Source organism: Fulmarus glacialis, unplaced genomic scaffold, assembly GCF_000690835.1.
Source record: "Fulmarus glacialis isolate BGI_N327 unplaced genomic scaffold, ASM69083v1 scaffold2168, whole genome shotgun sequence".
Taxonomy (NCBI): domain Eukaryota; kingdom Metazoa; phylum Chordata; class Aves; order Procellariiformes; family Procellariidae; genus Fulmarus; species Fulmarus glacialis.
Window position 1 is genome coordinate 52,303 of NW_009226122.1, and position 27,514 is coordinate 79,816.

The following is a 27,514-nucleotide window of genomic DNA, read 5'->3' on the forward strand; positions in this document are numbered from 1 at the left end:
TCTAAATGCGAAGGCTCGCCATCCCCAGCCAGATTCCTGGCACACCAGCACTGACTGCGACTCAAACTCACGACCTTACTCTGATTTCCTTAATGTTCATAGCTGAAAACATCTGAAACCTCTTGCCAAAAAAGCAGCCATACTGATCTGCCAAGGAAGGCTGTGGACTACATAGTGAGATCCAGCAGATGTTAGTTTACTAGTCACTGGCTTGCTTTGCAGTTGTATGTTGCATGAGGAGGTAGCGTATACAAGGTCTGGATCAACAGCGTTACGTTGTATGGCTGGCAGCCCAAGTGAAGAGCTGATTCGAAAGTGCCGAGTTTGCCTTCTGACTCATTTCTGCAGTTTATAGTCTTTTCACTGAGAATAAGGTGGAAGTGAGATTGGTGTGTTGTGCGGCAGGGTCAGTATTCTGCCCATTGCTCTGATAGTTTACTATGCCAGTCACTTTTTTAAAAAAGTGCATTGGCTAAAAGCATTTCCATTATCCCTAAGCGACCAGTCCACATTTGTAACCCTCTGGGATTTTAATCAGACCATGAGGCTTGACCCACCTGAAAGTGAGGGTCTTGTAGTTCAGTGTCCCCATAAGCAGGAAATCACTTTTATATCTCTCTGGTAAGCAAGCAGTTAAAAGATGCCGAAAGCAGCTAAAAAGGAGCTGAGATGTTTGTTTGTGGAACCCAGAAAGGAAATAAATGCTGGCACAGGGCATAGCCAGGATTGTTTGTTATGGCTCGTGTTCAAAATACTATGTTCAAAATACTCGCCTGCAGTACCAGCTGCAAGGGGATGTGATACAGAGACCACTTACTGTAGGATCAGGTCCTTGTGGGCTCTGCATATTAATAACAAGGGCTGGGTCCAGGTGGTTTTACACCCTGCAGACTGGGATGGATGCAGAGAAATGCACCTCTGTACACGTAGGCAGCTTTAGTAGGGGGAATCTTGGGCAAGAGGCAATTTGACAGTTGAAAGAGACACCTTTGTTTTCTGTTATCATATGAGATGTCAAGGAGTTACTTAAAAACAATTTTAAAAGCTATCTTCTCCATTATTGCCCGTGCACACTTTTAACCTCAATACCAAGGCCTCGTTTGTGAATTTTCTTTGATGTTAGAATAGAGTTAATCGTCATCTGTCATCTGGCACTATCAGAAGCTCTTGGAGTATTGATCAGATTGCATTGTTAGGAAAGGTAGAAGCTGCTATCTAATGTGTTGTCAGCTCTGATGGTTTGATAAAGCATCCTGGCTGCAAAGGTTGTAGTAGTATTTGGGCTGTTACCTGACTGCTGCGGATTTTTTAATTGCATTCATGTGACACTGAGAACTTGTTTTAGATTGTCTTTACTCCACAGTATATCACACCACAGATCTGTGGTTGTTAGTTTTACTTTTATTTTCAACATTAAAAGGGCAGTAAAACGTTACTCAGGCTGTATGGTAGCACCCAGGATTTTTTTGCCTGGAGGCTGATGCGCGTAGATACTCTTGTGTAATCACATAGGTGAGGCAGTGCTGCTTCCACAACCCCAACAAACTCCTAGGATCCGGAGGAGATGCATGAATTTATTAAAAAGATCTAGAGCTCTCACAGATGGGACTTGGTTGTAGTCCCTTTGTTGTGGGTCATCTTTTGGCAGTTAGCAGGAAATGTTGCCCCAGAGACTTTGATGCTCTTTTTATTGATAATATACAGCAAATCCTGCTAGGGTTAACCATGGGTATTGCTGTGAGCTGTGCTCAGAGGGACCTCCAAGAGTTGACTTCTGTATAATTTAAACAGAGGAGTGATAAGCCTTTTAGTCTGGCATGAATTATTGTTATTTTACTGTGCTGTAAGAGTACATGTTACTGTGCTAAGGGCAAATTACTCCAGACTTCTGCTTGAGCACTAGCATCGTGTTCCTGCTGTACAAGACACAGACATGGAGCAGCTTCTGCCATGAAGAACTCAGAGTCAGAAATAACAAGATCTTCCCCGCAAACAGCTTGCAAACTAGAAGCGAGGCACTTATTCATGTTTCCCTCCCTGTCAGTGGGAACAAAATGCAGCCTGATGCCCTGTAAGCAGCTGGTATTTAGCTGCAGGAACCACGCTGAGGGCAGCCGGGGCTTAGCCAGCGGATAATGCGAGTTCTTCGAAAAACAGCTGTCCTCCCAGAGGTGACAGCAAAGACTGGCTTATTTGACCTTGACTTCTCCAGTGAGTTAATGAAGCGGTATAGCTTCAGAATTTCCATTATTTTGGCTCTTGCCCATACACACAAATCTGTTGCGCTTGTTCGGGGCCAGTTGTAACACAGGCTGCTGACACAGCGCCAGTAGTCAAGCTAGACCTTCAGTGAGTCCTCCTCACCGGGTATTGCTGTGCCTTACCTATATTGCAGATGTGCCTTATTGCTGATAATCTTCCAGCAATTCCTTGCAGCTTCCAGGACCATCAGCTGCACAGCGAGCTGGCTCGGGTGCTGCTGGTGCACTCTGAGCAATACCTGTGACTTCTACCATGTGGGCAGAACTGGTGTGTGATAGAAATCCCTGAGCAGCTTCAGCTCCTTCAGAAGTGACAGCCAAGGCACTGCAAGCAGATTGCTGGGAAGGTGTTCCTAGCCTCAGTCTGAGATTTTTTTTTTTTTTTCTTTTTTATTTCAAATATTTTCTGTCTCGGTTCAGAACTGACATAAGCTGGGCATGGTACTGCGATGGGAGAGGTTTCTCTCTCACGCCTCCCTTCTCTCCTGGGGTGCTGCCCTGAGACGGTGTCACTCCGCCCCGGCTGCTCACCATGGAGGTTGCAGCCCCCATCCCTCCCTCTGCACAGAGTCGCTGCAGGGCGTGCAGCCTGATCAGAGCTGGTGATGTAATTTCCAATCTGCTTTTTGAATTTCTGCCTTGTTAAATACCACAGCAGAGAGGGGAAGGGATGGAGGAAAAGAGGGGAGAGAAGACCCTTTGCAAACAGCAGTCTCGGGATCAGTCCTGCTCCCTTACTCTTCTGTTCAAGATTGGCAGCATTTTAATGATGCCCATTTTAATTTGCGCTCTGCAGTCTCTACTCCTGAGCCAGGTTTGTATTTCACCATCCCAACTGTTTTTCGCTTCACCTAAAAACAGAGAAGACAAAGTAGAAGCAGAGACATGCTCACCCTCCCTGGACTAGTTGTAACAAGCAAGGCAGGGGAGCTGCCATGGCGATGGGATGCATTAGCCTCATAAAGAGCTGAGATAAAAGAGCTCTTCATTATTCCCTTGCAGATTGAGTTAAGGCTCTCAACAGCATTCAGGCTGACTACCTTAAGTTACAGTAATTTAATTTTACGCAAGTGTCTAATGTGATACCCTTTTCGCCAACACTTCCTGAGTTGTAGTGTCATACAGACATCTGAATCCAGGAACTCACAGCTATCGATCCTGAGTGTTGTCTTCAGATCCGGACGTTCAGCGAAGCGCTGTTTTTGTAGGTAACTCGACATGAAGGGTTGGTCTGAATTTAGCCGTGTCAGCTGCGGTATGCCAGGACTGCCAAGCCTGACTTCTTGGCTTTTGTCCTACTCAGTTGATGAGCTCTCAAAATGTGGTCTTTTCCCTCAAGCTCTTGTCCTCTACACTTCTCCAAGGAGTCTTGATCCGTAGTTCACGTTTGCTGCAAGAGAAATGTCTTTCATAAACCTTCTTTAGGTCTTATCCTCGAAAGTTTTTGTGTGATACCAAAGCATTTTTCAGGGCACGGGTATTAATAGGAGTACCTTAGTCAACTGAATCACTGACATTTGAAAACAGTATTTTAGCAATTCTGTATTTTCTACACCAAGACTCCTTCACCATGATTTCAAATAAGAGAATATTGCCAGAACGTGCTTCTTTTCACTGTTAGGACTTAGGCTGAAATTCCCATGCGTGAGCAAATGTGACCTTGGCAGTTTGAGACCTCTGTCACACTCCCTTCAAAAAGGGAGAGGTCTGAACCAGCAAGGGTGGTGGCTTACATCTGTGAAGTGATGCTGGGAAGGCAGGAGGGCGGCTGGGGGAGGAAGAGGAGCAAGGCTCGGGTAGTAGGGGGTGTTGGAGGTCAGGATTTCAGCAGCCTTGGCAGAGGTATGCAGGAGCTGGCAGTACTGCGGGACACGAACAGGTTGTCCACTGGCAGCACTGTGTGGGGTCACAGGATGGGGACAGCAGGTGTTACCGGTCGGGATTGAAATCCATCAGCTGAGGTTTCCTGTGCTCCGATTGCCATGACCTTTTTTTTTTTCCCCCTCTTTATTCTATTTTTTGGAGGAGGGATATCATTCTGTGGGACGGGGCAGCTGTGTTAGCTCCATTTCTAAATGCAGTTTAAAATGTTAGAGGAAATCTGAAAAAAGGTGCAAAAGACAGGTGCAAAGCAACTCCTTCCTGCCAACACATTTGCACGGCTGCATCCTGTTTGAAATAGGCTGGCCCGTAGATCTACATTGGCAGGTGAACAGAGGGCTTTGCCTTGCAGCTAGTGTGGGAACCGGCTTCACGATGTGCAAATACTGCATTGTCGTCGTCATATTTATATCTTTCGCTGAAGTCATCCATTCATTTCAGCTGTACAACTGAAATGCCAGCAGAAGCTGAATAATTGCCACCTAATGACCAGATTTACAAAAACTGACAACTGCTGTTTATCAGGAAGAAGGGAGGAATGATCACAGAGTATCTTGTGCATGACAGGATATTTACAAAAAGGCCTTGGTTAATCCTTTTTATGACGCTTAAATACATCTATTGCTCCTGTTCTCAGGTGTATAGAAGAGAGTTCTTTATTTATTTTACATTTATTAAGTACGCTTCTGACCCTTAATAGTTCTGGGATTTTGCAGTCTTTCTATGACACTGGGTGTCATTCTCCCCCTCCAACACTAAAATATTGCAGCAGTAACTAATTCTCTGTCAGAGCTGCATAGACAGACCTGTGTGGTTTTTTTCATAGATTTTGGAAGGATATTGTACACATGGAAAGGTCCTCTAAATGAGATTTGATCCCATTTAATATTTCCATTGAACTACATCTCAGAAAAGCTTTTCAATCAGTTGGATTCAAGAATTGGAGATTATAAGATACTTTAAAAGGGGATGGGAGCAAAGGATGTTGGATTTGAGCTAAGGAGGTAGGAAGGCATGGTCAGTGGCACTTTTAAAACGTAAGTCTCTTGTGCCAGCATTGGCAGTGGCATATAAATAGCTGAGGGAGAGGTACACCCAGTCGCTCAGGTAGGTGTTTTCAGATAACAGTTTTATCAGCTTGCTAGAATGGAGAAAGGCTTTAAGCCTCCTCGTTCTAGAAATCTTGCTGATTACAGATACGAGACTTATTATAGGCACAAGAATTATTGTAGAATAATATAGGCACAAGAATTATTGTCAAGGTTGCATCTTTGTACAAGATGATTTGTGCGTCCTAGAAAGCAGACTGAAGTTATTCTGGTTTTTTGGTGACTTTGGACATTAGCTGTTGAGAATATTCTCAAAATTGCCATGGGTTACATGAGGAAGGGATTTGGGCTAAGAGTCAGTGAATCACACTTCTCAAGTAGCTGTCTGGAGACCTCACTGGTTCTGTGAACTGTTGTCAGATGCGTTAGTGGCCTGTGGCTGTTCGTTGTGCGCTGGCTTGCAGGACAGGATATTCAACTGACGGGATGGGATGGCAACTGACTGTGTGAACTACTTGTGAACAGGGCACAGATGCCTGGCTGCTCCGAGCCTGCAGCGAAGCCCGACTAAGAGTGGCATGGCATTACTCTTACTTTATTTTGAGAATCCTTGCTTGTTGCAGCTGCAGCATGCGGACCAGGAGCAGTGATGTGACTTTTTTTTGCAGTGATGGCGTATATGCAGTTTGTGGAAGACTACTCAGAGCCACAGCCATCCATGTTCTACCAGACCCCTCAGAACGAGCACATCTACCAGCAGAAGAATAAGCACCTCATGGAAGTCTATGGGTTCAATGACTCCTTTATCAGCTTAGACCCCTCTCAAGATCTGGCACCTCCTCCTGCTCTCCCACCGAAACAGCGGCAGCTGGTGAGTGACATCCGCGGTGCCCTCCCTGGCAGGGCACACCAGCCTCCCAGGAGCAGCTCTATTCTTGCTACTCCTGTTTCTGACAGGCTGCGGTGATGGGAGGATGTCTTGTTGGTGTTACCGCATCATACTCCTTGTCATCTTGTTAACATGTTTTTAGGCATTTTGCATCATCTACTTTGAGTTCCTTTCTAACCCCACGTTCAGACTGTTCCCTTATAAGCTCTGAAAGTTCTAAAATGCCCTAAAAATGAAATGTTAGTCTTCCACATGGCATGGCTGAATCTATGCCAGACTACAGGCTTGTGTAACGACAACTGCTTTGAAGATTTTGACACGCTGGGCAACACGATTTTCAAGAGATTGCTGCACTGTTGTTCCCAGTGCTGTTTTGAAACTATTGTCAAGAATGCCACTAATAATAACCGTTTAAACATAATAACTGCTTTTATGGCTCAGTCTTTGCCAGAGCCACAGAACTTTGATATAGCCATTATTTAACTTGTGCATGTTTTCTCCACATTAGTCCCCTTCTGTGATTCAGGATTTTACCTGTTTTTCAGTGTTCTGCTGGCCCTCCCAGAGTCCCAGCACAAAAAGGCACATCCACATGTGTATGTGGGTTGGGTGGTGGGTTTAACAGTACAGCGAGTGCCATTTTCCACGTGGGGGATGAAATCCTGGCCTCGGAGATGGCAGCAGTTTTGTTTCCAGCCTCAGTGGAGCTGGGATTTTGTCCTATTTCTTTTTAAGGGTCTTCCTTTCTTTTCTCTTTTTTTTACTCCAACCTTAGGGGTTTTGTTTATATTAATTATCTGATTTGCTCTATTTAAAAAAAAAACAAAAACAAAAACATTTTTGTCCTGATGTAGCTAACTTAAATTGGCCATGGCTTTAACAAAACAGGAGGAAATGTGGGAACAGAGCCATGGTCTTACCATCATGAGGGTGACTGTTGCAATATTTCTTCATGTTATCTGTGCTAAAGTTTGACTGTCCCAGTGACTGTTGCAATATTTCTTCTGCAATGTTATCTGTGCTAAAGTTTGACTGTCCCAGGGTGTTACTTTTTAATCAATTGGGAAAAGCAACAGAGAACTCTAATTTTGGGATTTGCATAACTACATTCCTGCGACGCAGGTAGGAGTCCTAAAAGGATAAAGTAACATTTCCGGCTAAGCTAAACTGAGTATTATACATTATTGCTTTGTGGGGATGAGACCTTAAACACCGTGACCCATCTGCTTTGCAGGCACACTGAAGAGTCTGCAGGACTCCTCCCTGAAGGATCAGGCAGTTCTCCAGAGTCTGTGGTCCCCTCATCAGTGTGATCCTTGCACTGTCACTTGTACCTTGAAGTCCCTTGCCCTACCTCCTCCTAGAGATGGCTACACTCTAGTGATAGTTTCCAGTGGTGACTTGGTCTACACAGTCATGAGGGAGGGTGTGTAAAGCACAGATTTACTGTAGCCATTGTGCAGAAGGGAAATCTTTAATCATTATCTGGGCAGCCAAGTTGTCACTGGTTTGCCTGCTAGGCATTCTTGTAGTCTTGCAAGCTGATATCATCAAGGTGTTGCTTGCAGTTCCCCTGAAGCAAAGGTTTCTTCAAGTGCAGCCTCCCACTCTTACCTTCATCTCTGCTGGGAAAGTGGTGCAAGGAGACAATTCAACAATCATTGTAAAAGCCACCAGACTCTTGTTTCTCTGCTTCTGCTGCCGTGAAAGTTTCTGAAACAGCAAATCACATGGGCATCAGCTGCTCTAGCGGTAGACACGTTTTGCTGGATGGACTCCTCTATAAAATAATAATTAGGAAGTCCTTTCTTGTGAGCTTTGGATCTTATTTGTGAAACAGTTGTACATTATATTCAACAAGTCAGAGCTGAGAAAACCTAGATACACCTTAGCCTCCCTCACACTCCTTACTAGAGTGGAATTCAGGAGAAATTCCGTAATAGTATTTGTTATTTACAATGTAATCTCTCCCTCTTGTGCAAATGATAGATCATTTGGGATTGGGCTGAAAAATGGCTGGACATCACTGTTACCCAGTATCTCAGCAGTACCAGTGAGAGCCCATAGATCACACTGGAAAGACCAAGTTCCCAGTCTGCAGGTTGCCACAAAAAAAATAGTAGTCTGCAGGAGTTGGCTGCTTAACAGCTAGAAGCAAGAGCCAGTTCCTCCTTTGGGCATCTGCCCCCCACGCCATGGGGAAAAAAGGGCAGCGAGGAACAGCTTGCCTCTCCCTGCAGCAGCTGTCCATGGGTGAACTGGAAGGGGGAGGCGGGAGTTTATTTTTAAGGGATTTGTGAAACAAAGAGGATTTGAACTGTGATTTTTGTCATGCCTCTTGAGCTCAAGAAAGGCATATTGGTGTGTCTGGCTCTGATGAACTGTATGAATAGCTGTTTGTTTAGCAAGCCATTATATGCATTGTTTTACAGTTAGCATTTCTTATCCTTTATTCATAGCCTTTTCTGTGCTCTCTTTCTTTGTGTCTTCTGTCTCTTGCTTTCTTCCCCCTCTTCAGCAGGCCTCCTATGCTGCCTCTTCTTTCTCTTCTGTCTCCTACTGTGTCCAGCAAACTAAAGTGCCCTTCACCCCCGAGGACACCGGTGCCACTCAGGGCCTCACTATGTCAGTCTCTAACTCCTTTCTCAACCGGCACAGCTCCTTTCCTGTGCATTCGGTGAGTTGCTCTCCGCACTTTAACACGTGTGCGTATTTGTGTCGGTGAAACGCTTGTGTGCAAATTCTGTGCTTACGCTCTCAGTTGCAGATAAAGGTGAAGGTTCTTTTGGGGGCTTTTGAACTCATGTAGTAAATCAGCCAGGTGAGAAAAACTGTGTGTAAATCCTACTAAATGAAGCACAGGGGAGGTGTGGCTTTCATTACTTTATGCCGGTATTGACGTTTGTGGCGAGGGACTGACGAAGGAGAGCTGGCCCGTGTGCCCAGGCACACTCCTTTGACATACATGTTCCCCAGGCTGCACATTGGAGCTGCAAAGTCTTTTTGTTCCGTTGCATGTCAGCGATGTGGATGAGTCGATTAAAGGCTGCTGTGTGAGTCTGGCCTTTGGAGAAATAACAAGATGCCGTCCCCGAAATACATGGATTTAATCAAACGTATGGAACAGTGGCTGCAGATCCTTAATTTTTTTTTTCTAGAAAATGGCCTCTACCAGATCTTTCATCTTATATTTGCTTGTCTGCTTCCCTTCACGTCTCCGTGGTCCCAAACAAGCTCCGTAAGCTTGTATGCTTTGCTGATGAATGAGCAGGGTTTTCTCTCCTACAGCACTTGTGAGCAGTCTGAACAGAGAACGGCAGGAGGAGCTGAGAATGATTTAAATCAAAATAAGAATAATCTTAGAGCACTGCTTAAATCTGTGATCAGCTGCTTAAATTAAATGGTAGTAATAACAAAGTGTTAATGTAATGAAATTAAATCTAACCATGGGATTCCACCAGCTCATCAGTATGGGGCTTGTTTGCATGTAAAACTATGTGGTTATGCTCTGATTGCGATGTGATGACAACTGAGGATAGACTTTTTTGACAGTGACCTGGATGCTTAGTAAATTAGACTTCTTCTGGAGAAGAAATTATAGACAAGACTTGAGAAAATTCAGAAGCATTCAATTAGTTTAATATTAAATGTTTGAAAATGGTATCCTCCCACTGTGCCACTGCTATCTTGCCATTTCAACACTTACTCATTCTCTAAAAATTAGCAATAATCGTTGGTCCGAAGAAGAAAGTATTCAAGTACTTCACAAGTAGTGCTACTTTACAAGAAATGAATTAAAGCTTTTGGCTTCCACTTGTGTGACAGAGAGCAGTATCATAGTTTTGCTGCACAGATGAAAAGGCTGAGGTGCGGAAAGGTTAGTCCTTGCATAAATCTGTGGTAAACAGTTTTAAAATTTGAAGTATTGCAAACGTTCTGAATTGTATGGCTCTCTTGTTTGATAGTGATCCTTGCAAGCAAAACGCAGAACTGTAAGACTAGGTAAAAGCACACTTGACTATTTTTGTTTTAATTGAGATGCTATAAATATGATACTGTAATGTTCTAAAAATATGTGGGCACTTTCATTTAAAAAAGTGTCCTGGTTGGATTAAGTGGTTACTACCGACCTGCTCTGAACTATTGTTCTGACCTGTTCTCATCTTGCTTTGGACTGCATTGTTGTGAATATATTATTTTATGAAATGTTAAAACTTCATTAAAAAATCCTTACTCATTTTTGCAAGGATTTGGTGAGGGGAAAATAAGTGGCTGGAGCATGAGGAGCAATGAGAACAATTAGGCAGTGCACTGTCAAATGCACAAAGGAAATAAGCTGAATTAAAAATAGAGATTTTTTTCCATTAATGCCTTTAAGTTATGATAATCTCATGACTCTAGCTGGTTTATTTTTTCACAGGCAAAAATGAGATTTTTTCACTATGACGGTGTCTCTTTGTCTCCGAGCTGCAAAATACCAATGTCCTTACATGCATCATAGCTGACCCATGTAATACCATAACCATGGTTTATCCCATTTTCCCTATCCCTAATAAGACAGAGATGTGAAACAGCTGTCAAGGTTTGGATCATTCCCAGGGTGACACCCTGCATTTCAGCACTAAGAAGGACCAGAGCCCCTCTTGCAATCTGCTCCCCAGCATTGGCTGGAAAGACCGTGCTGTTTCACGCAGGGGATGGCATGAGCTGCACCACTAACACTTCAAGCACATCGCTCTGCTCCTCTTGTCTTCATTTTCAACTCTCTCACCAAAGAAAGGCCACTCAAGCGCGCACTGCGGTGAAAAATAAACCTGTCAAAAAAAAAGCAGTAGCTTTCCACCAGCCCCAGCAAGGGAGTTAATGCTAGGGAGAGCGCACCTTTCGCATAGCAGCCAACTGGGGAGTTGGCCTCCTGTGTAACCAAATATCAATGGTGATTATCAAATCTCTTAAAATGATATGTCTCCTACATTAATCGTTATCCATTCTGTACAGGAAGCAAAAACCTCCTTAGATCAATACCAGGAAGTCAGAGCTGATAAATTAAATGCCTGTCCATTGACCCAACGTGAGCAATGCATTGCAGGTTTGCCAAGCGTAGCCAATTTTCAGAAAGCGCCCTGTGCTTTTTTCTTCCCTGGAGAGTGGCCTGGGGTGGACAGCAGGAGTCAATCCCAGGGGGAAGACCTGGCCCTGTACCCATCTCTTCACACGCAGGCAGCAGGAAAGCCGAGCCTACACCATGTTTGGCGTGTTAGCCCATTAACTCTGTGCCCCAGGTGAAGGACTAGTGCCTTGCTGCTGATTTACAGGGCTTAAAAAGACTGTTTTCAGACAGTGTTTTGAAGCAAAAAAGAGAAGTTGTTCAGAGCGTCTGTACTCTTGATTTTTAATGTATGAATTTCTCTTCTAGAACCCTGACTTTTTTCTTTCCAATCGGCTCTGCAGACGCTGCTGCAGTCCAGAAGCCACCACTGCTCTGTCAACCCACTAATCGCGCTTTTCCCTTCTTTGCAGGAAATTGTGTCAGAGGTAATAGCTTTTACTGGATAGAGGCAGATCTTGAGCAACTGGATCAAACCTCATAGGTTTGGCAAGTTGAGCCTGTTTTTTAACCAAGTCTGATTCGCGTCTAGCCTCTGTGCCAGCAAGGGCCGTGTTTGTAGTGTGGGCTGATACTTTATGGAACTGCAGCATCGTATTCCCCATGCCGTGCACAGTTAAGCCGTTAAATCCCGCATCGGGGGGACAACTGGATTGTACTGTCAAGAGTCATTTTAGGGATTCCCATCTCTTGGAAGTACTTTCTGTTGCTAAACAATGGGAAATGGAGGGATGCAATAAGAAATCATCCTCCTTGGTAATTATTGGCAGTAGTTTTTCTCTACTGATCACCTCCCTCCCTTCTGCTTGTGAAGACAGAGATACTGTCCTTTGGTTTATTAACTCCTTGTGCTGTTTGACTGGAAATGGGTGGGCAGGTATCTGAACGGCAGGAATCAAATCTTGAAATCTCGTTACTTCCTGGCAGCTGGGGAACTCTGCACTGATAGAGGAAATCAGTCCGGTGACAAGCTCTACTGCTATCCGTCCACATATTTTCCACCAAAGACTGTAGAAAGTCTTGCATTCGGTTACAGCTAGGAAGATTTTCCTCACTGAAACAAGGAACACAGTTGTTTCTCCAAGGCATGTACATACCATTAGTGGAAATTTGGCTGCATCCTCCACTATGGAGAAATAACTTGCCTTTCTCAAAATGCTGTTTTTTCTTATGTTTTCTTTTTAATTAAGAAACATTTCCAGTAATTTTCCAGAAACCAAATTGGCTGTTGGATTCCAGCAGAAGGCGCAAGTGATTTCCTTATGAAAGCTCCAGTTCAGTGTTTCTGTTCTCACTTGTTCCCACCGTTCTTGAGCAAATTGAGCAAGCGCACAGAAAATTCACAGCAACTGTTTTTCTTTCTTGTGTGTGTGCTAATGTATGTTCAGGAAAAGGAGGGTCAGATAAGTGTTTAAAGATGCGCGCAATGCAGACATGTGCTTCGCATGTTTTCCCCGCCTCGCTCCTGTTCGTGTAGCTCACTTCCAGTCTGCAAAACACGCCGCAGCTCTGGCCCTCAGCAAAGACTGAGCTGTTGTGATTCATATGATGGTCCGATGGTGGGAGCCATGATCAAACCGGGACTGGGAGATCATAGTGTGTGAGTTCGTTTCTGTCATAGGCAGGTCATTTATCCAGCTGCTGAGGTCTAGGTATTGTTTTGCTTTTCCTGTTTAGTGTCTGCGTTTGTGTTCATTTCCACTGCCCGTGGCAGGCCTGGACGGTGGTATTAATAATGCTGTTGCATGCTGGTATCACTGAATCCTGCTTCTGAGAACCACTTCTTCCAGTGGTTTATACATTTTTCTTGCGGTTGGAGCACTACCTGTCTCTGTGCAGGTCTCTCTAAACGGTCCCCTATTCACTTCATAGGTCACGTTTTTTCTGTGACTGGCTTTTTAGGAGCCTTGTCTTTGTCTCCAGGCTCTGCCTTTTAAAGATCTGCTTGCTAGATATCGTGGTATTGTCTACGAGCTAAACAAGAGTTGACGCTGTAGGTGGGATCAGATTGAATTCTCCTGATAGTTTCAAAAGAGAGATGCATGATAGCATGGTTAATAAATCTTACGTGTTTTCTTCCCCCCCTGCACCCGTATTTATTTTGTTGCAAAGTTGTACAAGAATCCCTCTCACTTAAGGATAAGTGTGGATTTTGTGTTTTCTTGTGCAGAAGCAGGGACACCCTTTCCCAAGGGAACAGCAAGCCCCATCCATCGATCTGCTATGCTAACCATTGCTTAAAAACAGGGAGGTCAGCTGTGCAGCCAGGTCAGAGACTTTGCTGAGAAACGTTCAAGCATGAGGAGTTGCTGCCTTTCCTGTGGCAGTGCTTGAAGCCATTCTGTTGGCAGCTTGTGTTTCCAGCCATTCATTGTAGGAGCATTTCCTTCCTCATTAGCAAAAGTACCTGGAAGCCCAGCATTGTGTCATGAGATAGGAAGTCTTTTCCAATAGTTGTCTATGCAATTACATTCTTAGGGTGTAGCAGTTTTGTACAACACCCAGTATTTTGTGAACACAGTTCTCTACTGTTAGAATTTGGGCATCCAGTTCTGGCACGTTGCCTACATCACTCTCTTAATAGCATTAGCAGAGGAGATCTAAAAGATTGATCCTTTCCTCTGATAGCTTCATGTTTTGGAAATCTGATGCTCTATCTGATCTGGGAGTGTCTGGCAGGATCGCAGATTAATTTGGCAGAAGAAGTCCATAGGGTAACTGAGAGGCTGTGCTTAAAAGATAAAGACTGTGTCTGCTGATGCCGCAGATGCTCTGACAGCCATATAATTGAATTCGACTTTGAATTTAGGATGGAGACTGCTGTTACTCGCAACCAGTGACTCCCTGCATATAAACACCCTGTCTCCCTGTTACTTGTGGTCAGCCATGCCTAGTGAATGTAGAGGAGCGTTGCTCTTGAAATAAGTTTTCTATTAGATGGCAGGAGATAAGCACTCTAATCCAAATAAACGGTCGTAATGTCATTGACCTTTGGGACATCCTGTAACACTGCTGCTAATGATGGAAAGCTGTTCTAAAATATTGACCGTTGCAAAAAATCAAAGGCAGCAAATTGAAAACGTTGAAAGACGCCATCTCTGGAAGACCTCTGTGTGTCACGGTGTGTGGTAAACATTCAGGCCTGGGCACATTAGCTTCCTGCTGTTCCCAAGAGATGAGATTGCTCCGAGCGCAAAGCACGCTTTGTGGAGGTACTTCCCAAGTGGCAGATAGGTTTTTTCAAAATCCACTTTATTGGTGAGAGGAGAGGATCTCTCTCTTCTCCCTGTGTTGGCCATTTGCCGTCGTAGGTTAGGATCGCTCTTGCTGGAAGACCATCTTCTGGTCCTGTGGTGGAAGCCTGGCAGCGTGGCCGGAGTTTGGATAGAGGAAAGCATCCTTTCTCAAAGGATCCGGTTGCACCCTGCTTTCTAGCTTTCCTGGAGATTATTTTGAAGTACTTCACTTAAAGCAAAGCCATGGAGTAGGAGGTTGTGTCAGCACAGCCATAACCGAGGCCTTACTGACCCTGCAAGAAAACTCTAAGAAGCAGATTAAAACAAGCGCTGATTTGTTTCCAGGATAAGCTATTGCCTGTGATTTCTTGGGGGGAGGACTAGAGGATGACTAGTTTGCCTGTGACAGTTATGTTGAATAGACTGTCCCCTCCCAAAAAAAGTATGTCCTTTAAAGGATGACAGGGCTTCCAAGAGATGTGCAACACCCAAACCCCATGGAAGCCGTTGCTGCAATTCCTGCGGCAGCTGCTGGCTGGGCTGGGCTGGGTCGGACTGGGGAGCAAAAAAAAAAGGACATCATCTCCACCACAGGGTGTTTTTTTCCCCTTTAAAAGTATGCTTCAATTCTTGGCTCTTGTCCCAGCACGGCTGCATAGCTGGAATTCCATAGCTGCTTGCAGGCTCCGGAGAAAGGAGGGGGCTCCCTGGCTCGCCTTCTACAAGATGCAATTTTACAACAAGATTGGAAGTTGAGAGCAGCCTGGCTAATTAATGCCAGCACACCAAAGGCTTCTCTGCACTGTTCCCTTTGTTAACAGCATGCTGAGAGCATGTCTGCGTCGTTAAATGATTGTTCACGGATCACATAATGAAGATTAATGCATTTTCCTGGGTACCTGGGCCTTAAACTGGCATTTTCAACACATCTCATGCCAAGATATTGTTTTGAAAGGTGTATTGATGAGGCCGAGGAGAGATTAATGTATAGTGATTGTCAGTAGTAACGTATCCGCATTCAAACTTTTAAAATTTATGCAATGTTATGTTATATTTAGGTCTAAATTGCCTTTGAATTGGGATTAATGTCTCTGAAACTATGCAAGGCAGAAGCTGCGCAAATTTTCCTGCCTCAAAAGCAGTAATTCATCTCCCTGAGCTGCTAGCTCAGCCTGCAGGCAGCGTACCCGGCAGCGTCTCAGCTGTTGAGCCTCCCGGCCGGCGTTTGGCCTGAACTAACCCTGCCAGCACCATCACGCAGCGTGAGAGCTTCGCAGGGTGCTGCCTGTCCCAGAGTGACTTGATTGAGGACAGTAATTTCCTTTCACTTGTGCCCTGCGTGAGCTCTACAGCTGCTTTGCAAAAGCCTAGTTTTTTCTCTGGGTTCAGCATGTCAGAGACAAAAACCCTTGGGATTCTTCGGTGGAAGATGTCCATCAGCTACAGAGTGAAGGACAGCATATGCCGCCTGTCTCGTGGGTGCAGGAAGCCCAGCTCTAGGGGAGCTGGCACATAGGTTCTGTTTGAGCAAATTATTTCCTTTACTGGAGCAGAGGATCTCGTTATCAAGACAGCAGTTTGTTGAGTGCCTTCTTGAGCCATTGCAGCCGTGGTTGCTGGGAGTACAAGTTCTCCATCCGCTTTGCTTCTGTTCTTTTTTTGGGGTCCAGCCTGGGACTTGGGACAGTAGCTGGCATATTAGCGCCAGTGAGATCATGAAATACCAGGGAGACGGGGCAGGCATAATGAATCTGCTGAGCCAAGATGATGTCATGAGCCTGGCGTCTTACGAGGGATTTAGTGTTTTGTGCCATGCAAGTGAAAATGAATAAATGTAGAGCATTTATCCAGGCAGAAAGTAAATACAGAGATTAGACTTGTCATTGTTACTGAGGCAGCACCAAAAGCTGACAGTGTCCCTGGAGCCAGGCTGCTCATCCGGAAAGAAACAGGCAGGAAGAGAGAGGAGCCTGTCCTAGAGCCAGTCTCCTTTTAGCCACAGGCAAGTGGTAGGGATTTGCATTTTAATTATTTTTCAGTAGTCTCTTAAGCTCTCTTTCCAAAGCATCTCCCTCTGGTCCTCTGTATTATGGCCTGCAATTTGTTTTGGGCCCCAAGAACACACCCAGAGCACTGCCGGACTCCACGCAAGGCGGAGGGCAACCACTCGAGGATTAAGGTGGTGGAAGGTAAAGTCTAGCCATTGACCTTTACATTTCCTTTTCTTTGTAGTAGAAAAGGTTTTTTGCCCAGGCTTCTGGCCCAAGGCTGTTCTCAGTTTAGATTTTTAAGCTGACATCTTTCCTAGGTAGAAAAAAAATACCACTGCTGAACTGGATGCTGCTGCTGCGGGTCGGGAGTCGGACTAAGCTTTGCTTTTTATCACCCACTCAACTCTCCTGAGAAAATGTAGCCTGAATTCTCCGATTCATGCCTTTGTTTCCCCTTCTCCTTTTTACATCACAGCAATGTTACTTTTCAGCCTGGTTTGAGCAAGTTGTGTCTGTGCTTCTTGAGAGCTCTGTAATGCACCAGCCTTCTGCAGCAGATCTCTCAAACGAGCAACCGCCACAGCTTCATTTCAGCATGGGTTTTTTTGGATGATGTGGTTCTTCCTTCAGTCCACTTGGCTACGACACAAATCTTGCTAGTGGTTGAGCTCTACAGGTTTTAAAATAAACTCCTCTCCAGCAGGTTTAGCATTATTGTCTCTTTTTTTGTGGGTGTCAGCTTTGTTTTGGACTTACCCTGATGGCAAATCTTACTAGCACCAGATGTTAAAAGACAGAGGGTTGCTCTTGTTTTTCTTGGCACAATATATTCCCACTGCACCCTGTTTAATATTATCTGAACAGTAATCTGATGATTAGGAGAGATAGTGAAATAAAGCTTTACACAGATGATCTCTTTTCATCTCTTCAGCTGACTCTTCGAGGCACTGCATTAAAGGATCGGTTTGATAAGGAATTCATCACTCCTGAGGGCAATTACCATTTTTGCTCCCTATGTTTCTCAAATGGGAAGGAGTAGCAGTGTAATCTCCTTTATGCTTCAGTGTAACTTTGAAGACAGTATCCAGCCACTCCTCCCTGGGAGCTGTGTGTTCTGGAACAGACTTGACACAGTAGCTGTTAAATTACAGGGCTGGAGCAAACGGCATCTTAAATTTGGATCCTGTGGAAAATCCCAGAAAAGCAATAAGCACTCAGAGTACTTTTCTCTATCTAGATATTTCCAGCATGCTCACAGTTGTGGTTTCTGTATGCCTTCACATCCTTTCATCTACTCAAGGGATTTTCAGGCTGCACTTTGTCATTAACAATACTGAGGTATCCAGGCTTTCTCCCTCGCTGGCGAAGGCTGGATACCTGCAGGTAAACACCCTGATGCCCGCTTTCCTTCTGTGAGATGAGCAGCCTGGCTGCTGTTTGTGCAAGAACATGCCTCTCCGTGAAAAAAGTGGCTGATGTGTCCCAGGTAGCAATTCCTGCTCTAGCGTATGGATGATAAAATAGTGCTGCCTCTGTTCAGGTTGGCCTCTCGATGGAGAGGTGCCTGTGTTAGAAATGCCTTGTGCTGTCACTGCTATGCTACTGCCTATCTAATTACTTTTTCTTTTGTCTGTCTCTTTTCTTTCCCCATCTTCCTTGTTTTTGTGTTGTACGTTTCTGTGTCCTGTAGTACAAATCTGTGTTTAGGTCCTACTCCCAGGACTTTGTGCCTCACAACCAAGTCTCCATACCTCCTTTCCTCTCTTCTACCTCCTCCTCCTGCTCCACCCCACCTTTTCCGCCCGTCCATCCATCTCAGAGCTCTGACCCTGCGGTGCCTGCCGCAGCCAGCCAGTCACCCAGCACTGCGGATGTGCCAAACTCCTCTTCTCAGGAGAGCAGCTTTAACGGGAATGCTCCTGTCTGCCTTCCTTCTGAAACCTCTTTCACTGATTCTCTCCAGACGCCTTCGGTGAGACTATGCAAAGAGATAATGCACCTTAACACAAGGCTGGGTTTATTTGGGTTTTTTTTTAAAGAAAATGTCTCTTGTATTAATACATGCTTAATGTGATCTGGTTTCCAAACGTGTGTGAATTGCAGAGAGGTAATTCCGTATAAAAATGGTGGCTAGAAAAAATTAACATCCTCAGCAGGTTTAAGAAAACACTAGCACATATATAGGAAACATAAAATGTCAAATGCTGGTGAAGGGGAGAGGAGAAGTTGCTGTAGCTTCCTGCAATTGTAATACAAAGCTGAGGAAGGTAAAGGAATGTTTTGTGAGGTTGGTTGTTTCTAAACACGGGCTCCTCACAGTGGTTCGCTTCCTGCAGTTGCTGCTGTGGCAGGATTCGGTGATTGCTGCCCTGCTCCCTCCTAAGTCACTGGTGAGCCCCAGGAGCGGTGGGTGCAGTCCAGCTCTGTCTCTCCTGCGCTTAAACCTGCTGCTCTCTCCAGGCTCCTGCTCTTCCCATTTACCAGCAGCCCTAGCCGTGTGCGTGGTGGCAGCGCACGTTGGTGCAAAGCATCACGCGTTGGTGAAATTAGACTAACGCAGTTCCCACACTGATACGGCAGTACTACTTTAAGGTCCCAGATCAGTTTTGCAGATCATTTGGCAGGTTTGTGCATTACAGCTACTTTTTTAAACCCCTCGTTTTCAGGGCAGTTCCTCTTCTGTTTTCCTGCAAAGCCTAGAGTTGATGGGATTAGAGCTGTCAGCGCAGTGCACGGTAGTGCTGCCTCTTTACAAAGTTTGGAAGAGGGACACAGATTGCAGAGTAAATGATCAGGTTTTCACACTTAGGACCTGACTTTGCTGTTGCATCTTCCTTGTGTTAGGTCCTTGTTACAGCCCAGAAGCCCTCGAATTTGGTTTAGTTGGGCGTGATGGCTCTAGTCTGCACTTGTAGCATAGCTTGGGAGACACAATTGATACCCTCTGGGCTGATCTGTGTTCAGCGGCAGGACTACAGCGTGGGTAGGACAGGCGCTTGCGTGTCAAGCTCTGAATGCTCAGCTTCCGTAACCTTGAAATCCGCTCATGCATATTGCACCTTCGCATCTCACATGGAGTCCATGGCAGCTCTTGCAAAGCAGTGCCTGCTGCTGGCCTGCTGCAGCTCAGGGCCTTCGGGGTAGTCCTCAAGAACCAGAAAATAATTACTTCCGGGAAGGTACAGCCTCGGTCGCCGGTGTTGGCCTCTGAGCCGGAGGAAGGGCTCCCAGTTAAGTGACAGCAGCCGCCAAGAGCGCTTCTCCTCCCAGCCCGTGGGCACGTTCACTCACTAACATCAAGTGCTGGCGGGGGGAACCATCACGTATTTCCTTTCATCCTGTCTCCCTTAGAGTGAAAACGCCAGTGAGGAGGCTGGTGAGGGTGAATACGTCAATCTGTATTCCTCTGGCCAGAGCAACGGGGAACTCCCTCGCTCTGAAGGAGTAAGTAACCTGGAGAGGGCCAGACACCGGGAAGGGGCTGCCTGGTGCATGCTGAGTTCACGCCAGGGCTGACACGCTTGGCACCGGCCTCTCCTGCACACCGTGGAGCTCCTGTGTCCGTCCTGCTGCCCTGGCTCGCTTGCTGGCAGTCCCTCTGCTTGCCCACTCCTGGCTTGCAGGCTTGGGTGGCCTCCCGGTCCGGGTGGAGAGCAGGCGATGCTTTTGGGGTCGCGGTGAGCCCCGGCCGGAGATAGGGACGGCTTTTCCTGCCGCGCTGTTTCATTTGTGCTTCGCTGTCTGTTTGGAGCTGCTTGCGTGAGGTTCCCTTCCAGAAAGCTGCACCGTGACCAGCGCCGTCTTGGGGCCGTGTCTATTCTTGTAACTGCTTTGGCTTCCCTTTTTTAATGCAGAAAGCCTTGTGCTCTAATTTTTTTTTTTTCCTTCACTGTTTGGATACAAAGTAAGTGATTGATTTAGCATTGTAATCGCACGCTGTTTCTTCCTTTACTCAAGCCTTGTATCTTAGGTATTTCCTAGAGGAGACAGGGCGTTTTCCATTGCAGGGAGGTACTGTCTTCCTGTTGGGTCATAGGAAATAGCGGCAGAGGTCTCTGGCGATCTTTTTGCCTGCCTTCACCTTGGAAGGCACATCTCCTACAGGATGTCTCTGAGACCTTTATCCATGCTGGTGTTAAATACGCCAAGAGATAGTGCTCCCATCACTTCCCTTCAAGAGTCACATCTAGGCAGGCCCATTCTTTTGGGCAGCTGCAAGCTGGTTCTCTCAACTTTGAAGCAAAGGGCTTTACAGATACATTCTGGAAAAATTCTGCAGACACCAAGAAACCTAAACTCACCAGCGCGTTTTCCAGGCCGAGTGGATAGCGTGTAAGTGGTTTCAGTCCAACCTGTTCAGTAGGTTGAATTTCCAAGTCTCGGTCTGCATGTTATTAAATAATTCTGAACTCCGACACTGTTAGCTTAATACTCCCATTTGCTGTTCATGGGTATTTTTCTTCTTAATAAATGGCTAATTTAAAATGCTGTTTCTTTGCTTTGAGCTTTCTACCTGCTGTTCCATGCCGCAGGTTCAGATGGTTCTGCTTTTTTGCATTAGCCTCATTTCCACAGCCGTGAATTGTGAAGTGGAAACTGCATCATTGCGTAACCTCTTCTGATGGGAGAGAAGGGAGGTAGGAACAGCAGTGTGCATCCACCCCCTAAGACAGGCTGGTTTTGGGGTCTGTGACTAGGAGGGGAACTGAAACTGGAGAGCTTAGAGCTGGCTGTGTCTGTTTTGATTAAAGCAGAAGGCAGGTGTATTTCAACAGTAAGGGCTGGAGGAAAAAAAAGTCGTGAGAGGGTTAAAATCCAAGACAACAGCCGACTTGTGTTGTAACTTTCAGCATCGTTTCACAATGTTAAAAGCAAACAGTACTAATTACACTAGTCTCCAGAGATGGTCCCAAATTTCCTGTCTAATTAACTTCTGTGTTTTCCTGGCATTTGGCATTAACTTGCATCAATCTTTAACCGCTCTGTAGGAATTTACAGTAAAGGGCCATTTAGAGGCAGTCAGACTGTAAATGCAAGGCTAGCTGTGGTGTAGGACCCCATGTAATAACAAAAACTTCCTTCTCTTCGCAGGAATCTCCCTCTGTCAAAGACGGCCACTCCAAAGACTCCACTTCGAACAGCAGTGCCATGGGGAAGGAAGGCAAAGATGGTGCTGAAAGGTGAGCCTGACCTGGTACTCCAGCTGCCCAGCCTCGAAGGGTGCAGAGTCTCACGAATGTCCCGTTAGCCCTGCCCTCTACCAAACTGTCCTTGGGGCTGCCTGTTTTGCCCTCAACCTTCTCGATGTTCTCTAAACTTTAAGCCCACTTTTTTTGCACAGCTGGTGAGCGGTGGGATCGTGCTGAACAAGGAGGATCCCGGCAAGATGTCGTTATTTAACTCAGAGAGCCCGTAGGGGTTAATGCAGCCTGTGTTAGCCATTCTAAGTCCATCTAATTGGCAGTCCTGTCATTGACACTGGCTGCTGCATCCTGCTTCCAGGGAAACGTACAAAAAAAGTCTGTATCGCTGTTGGGAAATAGTCTTCCAGAGGGGAATTTCTCCCTAACCCTGCTAGTTAGAGGCTGGCTGAGGCCCCAAAGCAGGAGGCTTTATATCCCTTCTAATGCTCTTAGCTATCATTTGTCTATGTAAATGAAGAGGTGCAAGCTGTAACAGATGGGCTTCAGGAGGAGTGGAGTGAGTGCTTCCCTGCTGCTTGAGATTGCTCTTCAATTGCATTTCTAAAGCAAAAATAGAGAACGGCATTGTTTTGTGTGTGACAGTCAACTTCCCGCCCCCATTTTCCTGCAGTTGGTTTGAGGGTTTTAATCCCTGCAGTGAAGGAGACAATGCAAGAGTGCTTTGCAAAGCTCGCTATCTGCTGAAAGTACTGACTGGTGCACAGGATTTTGGCCTGTGCCTGCGGAAAGCTATAAAGAACACGCATACTCCCCCCCCGAAATACAAGCACAGAAAGCATGTGTCCAGGCACAAGAGTACCAGCCTTTGGGGGCAGCAATACTAGAGTTGTGGATGTACACCAAAAAAGTGGTCAGAGCTTTCTGCTCTATCTTCCTGCAAAAAGAGAGCTTGCATCTCCCCTTGTAGCAGCACAATGGGTCATGAGCTGACTAAGATATATATGTGTAGAGTATGCTTAGTCTCTGTCTCTATACATTTGAGGGCTTAGATTTGTGTGCACTAAAAATCTGATGGATTAAGGAGACATGGAAGTGTGTACTTCTGCAGGGCATAGTGAAATCCTGTTTGCCAGAAATGCAGGCAGACAAGTGTTCAGGTCCTAAAGTTTCGTCTTTCTCTTTTTCAAGAGATGCACAAAGCCACAGAATTAGAGCTAGACATTTGGGCTTGTTTGCAAAAGATTTTCCTCACCTCCAGACTGTCTGTGTACTTACTGTCGTGGTTTTGTACACTGAGAGCTCGGGTGGACCCAGCATCGCTTCCCCTGGATGGGCAATGACACTGATGGGTATTTGCCTTTTTTTACAGGCAGCAGCAGTCACCAGATGCTTTGGAATCGTCACAGTTGGAGGAAGAGGTAGATGAGCTATCTCTTATCGACCACAGTGAAATTATGGCTAGGTTAACGCTGAAGCAAGAGGTAAGTGCATTCAGGGTTTGCTTTCATACTCTTTGGTTTACGCTGTATTGAAATCTGATTCTCTGTGTGCACAAGCAAGGCATCAGCTTTTATTTGATAGGAAAAACTAGATTGCAGCAGAAGTGGTATGCAGCTTTATGTGTGCAGGCTGTTGTGAAAGTATGAGATGTACAGACAGGGAGCATCAGCAATGAATGAGGGTTTAACAAAATGTGAGATGTCTCTCTAAAAACCAACACATCTTGTGCCCTTTTCCCAGCGTGCTCCTTCCCACCTCTTCAGCCTGCGACAGTCTGAAATGAAGCACCGAAGAGCCTGAGCACAATAAATCCAGGTGCAGGTTTATGGTGTTGGCCTTTCAGTCTGAAGGCGGGTTTAGCAGATTTCCCAAGCAGTACGTTATATTACTGATGTGGAAGAGCAGCCAGAGTAACTGTTTCTGTATTTGAGAAATGGCTTTGTTTCTAGCCTTGGGTGCACTCCCAGACAGCTTTGCTCGCTATGCTCTTGAACCAAGCTGTCTTTGACATGCAGCTTGAGGGAATATGCAGGCTTTTGAAGCTTTCAGACTATCAGGGGGCTAGTCTGAAAAACAAGAGAGAATGTATCATTTACTGGCACTTTAGGAGTGTTCTTTGGTCAGACGAGATGTGCAGGAGAGAGTGAGAACTTATTACTCATTCCTTAAGTAGTATTTCATGAGTCTTGCCAGAGGGTCACCTGAAAAATTCACATCTTAGACATAGCTGCTCCATGTCTGTAATCCGTGTTTTTTTTCAGTGTTCTGCGTATTGAAATAACAAAGACATTGCTAAGGGAAGCCAGACAACTCCAGTCTCCTCTGCAGGAATATTTCCTTTAAAAAATAATTAAAAATCAGTGATTTCTGAACATTTGGGACTAGCAGATCTGTGTCAATCCTTAACTTCTTTTTTCTTTCTTTTCTTTATGGTCTACATGTTTGAAACAGTATAGAACTGCCACTGTGAGCCGTTTCCTGCAGTGTGGGAACTACTGGTTGAATGATAGATCAGTTTTGCATATTTTTAGTTGTGAATTGCAGTAGCTAGAAGAAAGATGTTTTTAGAGAGTGGTAAGGCAGGGGTCAAGCAGTTAGCAGGGCTGTTTTCTGCTACCGGTTATTGGATCGCTTCAGGTGACCTCCAGCCAAATAGTTCCAGATCAGGGAATTAACTTGCTAGGTTTTGATGTTCAGGAACATGCAAGTTGAATGCATGACCTCTCACTCCACGGCCACTGTGGTACGTGATCCCACACTTTGAGACAGTTCACACAGTGTTACTGCTCTGTTAATGGTCTTCAGGGAGCGTTTGGGAGTCTGGGACATTTCTGTTCATTCTTCTGTGGACAGAAGGTTCAGCTTTCACTGAGCTTCACAGCCTGGCCTTAAGAAGTCAGAGACCCCAAGTGGGGATCAGCCCAGTTCCTCATCTGGGACACCAAATGCTTTATTCAAATTCCAGGATTAGCCCAGCACTGAAGACCATGTCCCAGCTTGCGCTGTGAGCAGTGCCAGGAACATTGCGTACTCTGCCAGTTGTTGCTGAGTTTGAACCCCAGAGATGATAAACCAGGCCGAAGGGAGCTTGGACCATGCCTAACGTGTTTGTGTTCTCATTGCAGGGAGATGATGGGCCAGATGTTCGTGGTGGATCTGGAGACATTTTGTTAGTGCATGCAACAGAAACCGACAGGAAAGGTACAGTGGATCCACCAAAACAGAGCTGAGGAGCACAGCCTGGCGTGGCCTTTTGCTGCTTGTCTTCTGTGTCTCAGTAGCATGCGCAGTCGCAATGCGACTTGAGGCAGCGGGGCCAGGGTGGAGAGGACTGCATTCATGATCCTCCGAGTTGCAGGGGGGATTGTGCTTATCTTTGGTGAAACGGAGGTAATCTGGATAAGCGCCTGTTCATTCCGTTTAGCAGCAGGGATGGTATTAACTCCTCATAGCCCTTGCCCAGATCTGAAAGGCAAGGCGCACCAGTGGTGTTGGTGTCTTCATGCCTGCCTTCTGTAAGTGCAGGTGTGACCGATCCTGTTTTCAGAGGTGCTCCTTGCCCTTTGAACTTCAGGGCAGTGGTAATGTAGGAGTTGCTGGAGTGACTGTTGCATCAAAGTAGGAGAGGAGGGACGTTGGTTTGAGTCTAATGCAGTACCCACGGGCTTCGGGCAAGCTGTTCAGGTGCCGGTCTGCTGACACCCCTTATTTTCAACTTACCGTGTCACTTCCTAGTCCCACTCTGTACCGCTTGCACGTTGGTAGCCACCCAGACAGGTTCAGAGAGGGAACCCACAGTACAAGAAAGGAGATGGGGGGGAGGCAAGGAGGGGTTAGCAACCCTTAGCTATAGATCTGTTAAAACCCCACTTTCTCTCTCCAAATCCAGTCATCACCCACATGAAGCAGCTCCTTTCCAAGACCTGTGGCAAAGACAGCCTTTGCAATGTTTCCAGAGAGTCATTTTGAACCTGCCAAACACATTTGTGCTGACGGCCTTAACCAGAATTGATCTCCTTATCTCCTGGGATGCAAGGCAAAATGCACTAACCCGCTGAACCACTCAGCGCTCATATTTTAGAGGTTTGATAGTCAAAGGGGAAATATCTTTCATGTGCATTTTTAAATAGCAGGGTTTTTACTGTAGCATAAGGTGTTTGCAATTACTTACTAGCACCATTCAGCTAGCAAGAAAATCCTTCCCCTGACAGCTATGTTTCCCTGTTTACATCGGGCATCGAATCCAGGCAGAAAGGACCAAAGTTAGGAACATACTAGAGAGAAGGAGGCGATTGATTGTGCCAAGGCTAGATATGTATATTTTTAAAAAAATAGTCTAAATGAGATGGTGGAAATACCCCTTAGAAAAATGCTGAAACTGGAATAGAGAAGTTCTGATTTACTCCTGCTGTTCTCCGGAACAAGCATCACATTGGAAGAACTTCGCCTACTGTTCCTGTTAAAAGACGGCTACTTGGTAAAGGGATGTGTGCTAGACCTCCAGTTCATGAAGGGGTGCTCTGAGGGTGCTGCAAGCAGTGAGGTGAAAGCCATGGAGAACCTCTCAAGACCAAGAAAACTAGAGCAGGATTTTAAATGCACTGCGGTGTGGATGGGGAGAGCGGCTGGGTGGAGGGAGCTGTGCGCGGCACGTTTCTCAGAATAGTCACAGAGCTTAGCCTCAGGCTTTGCCAAGCCACTGAGCTGAATTGAGCTGAATGGAGCACGGAGGAATTTGTGCTATGCTAACCCAGTGTTTGGGTGACTGAGAGGGTTAATGAATTAAGCTTACAATGGGAAGAATTCAGGGCTTGTAAATCAATCAGCCAAACGGCACAGAGGGGTATAGTTAAGAGGCTTTCCTTTAAAGATGAATTTCTTGGCAGCTTCAAGTGCCAGAGCAGACCAGCTGTATTACCTCACGTTGCCTTTTGGGCAGATGGGAACCCAGAATAAATGTAACTCCACGCCCTGTTGCATGATGCTTCTTGTCCATTTGAGTTTTCTAAAAGAGCTAAACGGAATAAGGGATAAAGAGAGACTTGTGGTCTTTAGGAATAAAATCCATGGTCAGTTAAGTGCTCACAGCCACACGCGCTTGCTGTGAGTGCAGGATTACAGCTGGACGAGGCCTAGGACTCACCCCTGACATGACCACCCAGCCTCCGGCTTTAGAGCTTATGTCTGATTGTCTTTAACCAAAAGGCAGCAGCGCGCTCTGATTTAAGAGCAGGAGGAAGCGGCGTCTCTGTCAGGCTCCTGCCAAGAGAAACACCGCAGGCAGAGAGGCACAGCTAGCACACCGTGCCCTGCTCTTTCCCACCCTCCATGTGCAATGGATGGATGTTACAGCACATGGGTGTGGGGTGATCCCTGTCCTGGCTGAAACAAGCTTTACGTGTACAGCCTAGCCTGGGCAGGCAGGGCAGAAGCTTTTTCTCCCTGTCTGCGCTAACAAGGCTCTGCCGGCGGTTGCAGTGGGCCGGGCAGGGCAATGTGCCATCCCACTGCACGTGCTGCCTATAGTGGGGCTAATAAGTTTCTATTCTGACCGCTGCTGTCCACAGTGACCAAGCCTTGCCTGGGACTGCGTGTGTACTGCAGTCTTGACCTGAAATCTTCTTTCCCATTTGCAGTTCCCGCTTTTTCAAATTCCCTCCTTTGTGTCCATGACGATGGCCAAAGTCTTTGCAATTCTGGGGCCTGTAGCATCCTCTGCTGCAGATTAATAAACAAAAGCTGTCTGCGTGCACCATGTCAGAGTCTGTGTTGTGGCAGGGTCATGATCATGGTAGCGTCAGTTTTTGCAGTGCAATTTACTCTTCTTTTGGCTGAAAATAATCTTATATTTACACTGTCCTGGGGCAGATTTCCTGGAACGTAGCAAGGGCAGAGGGTCTGCAGCACCATATCATCATGTCGAAACACATGTGTTCCTGATCAGGGGGAAAGAGTG

The 27,514-nt window shown here is 45.9% G+C and overlaps 1 protein-coding gene across 1 annotated transcript in view; it reads left to right on the forward strand.

The window, feature by feature from the left end:
• RAPGEF1 (Rap guanine nucleotide exchange factor (GEF) 1) overlaps positions 1–27,514 on the forward strand; it is an 84,928-nt gene that overhangs the window by 51,034 nt on the left and 6,380 nt on the right. The window contains exons 10-13 of the mRNA XM_009582687.1: positions 5,860–6,062; positions 21,506–21,594; positions 22,928–23,039; positions 24,684–24,759. Of these exons, the coding sequence (XP_009580982.1) occupies positions 5,860–6,062; positions 21,506–21,594; positions 22,928–23,039; positions 24,684–24,759 (480 nt within the window). The remainder of the gene's footprint in view (positions 1–5,859; positions 6,063–21,505; positions 21,595–22,927; positions 23,040–24,683; positions 24,760–27,514) is intronic.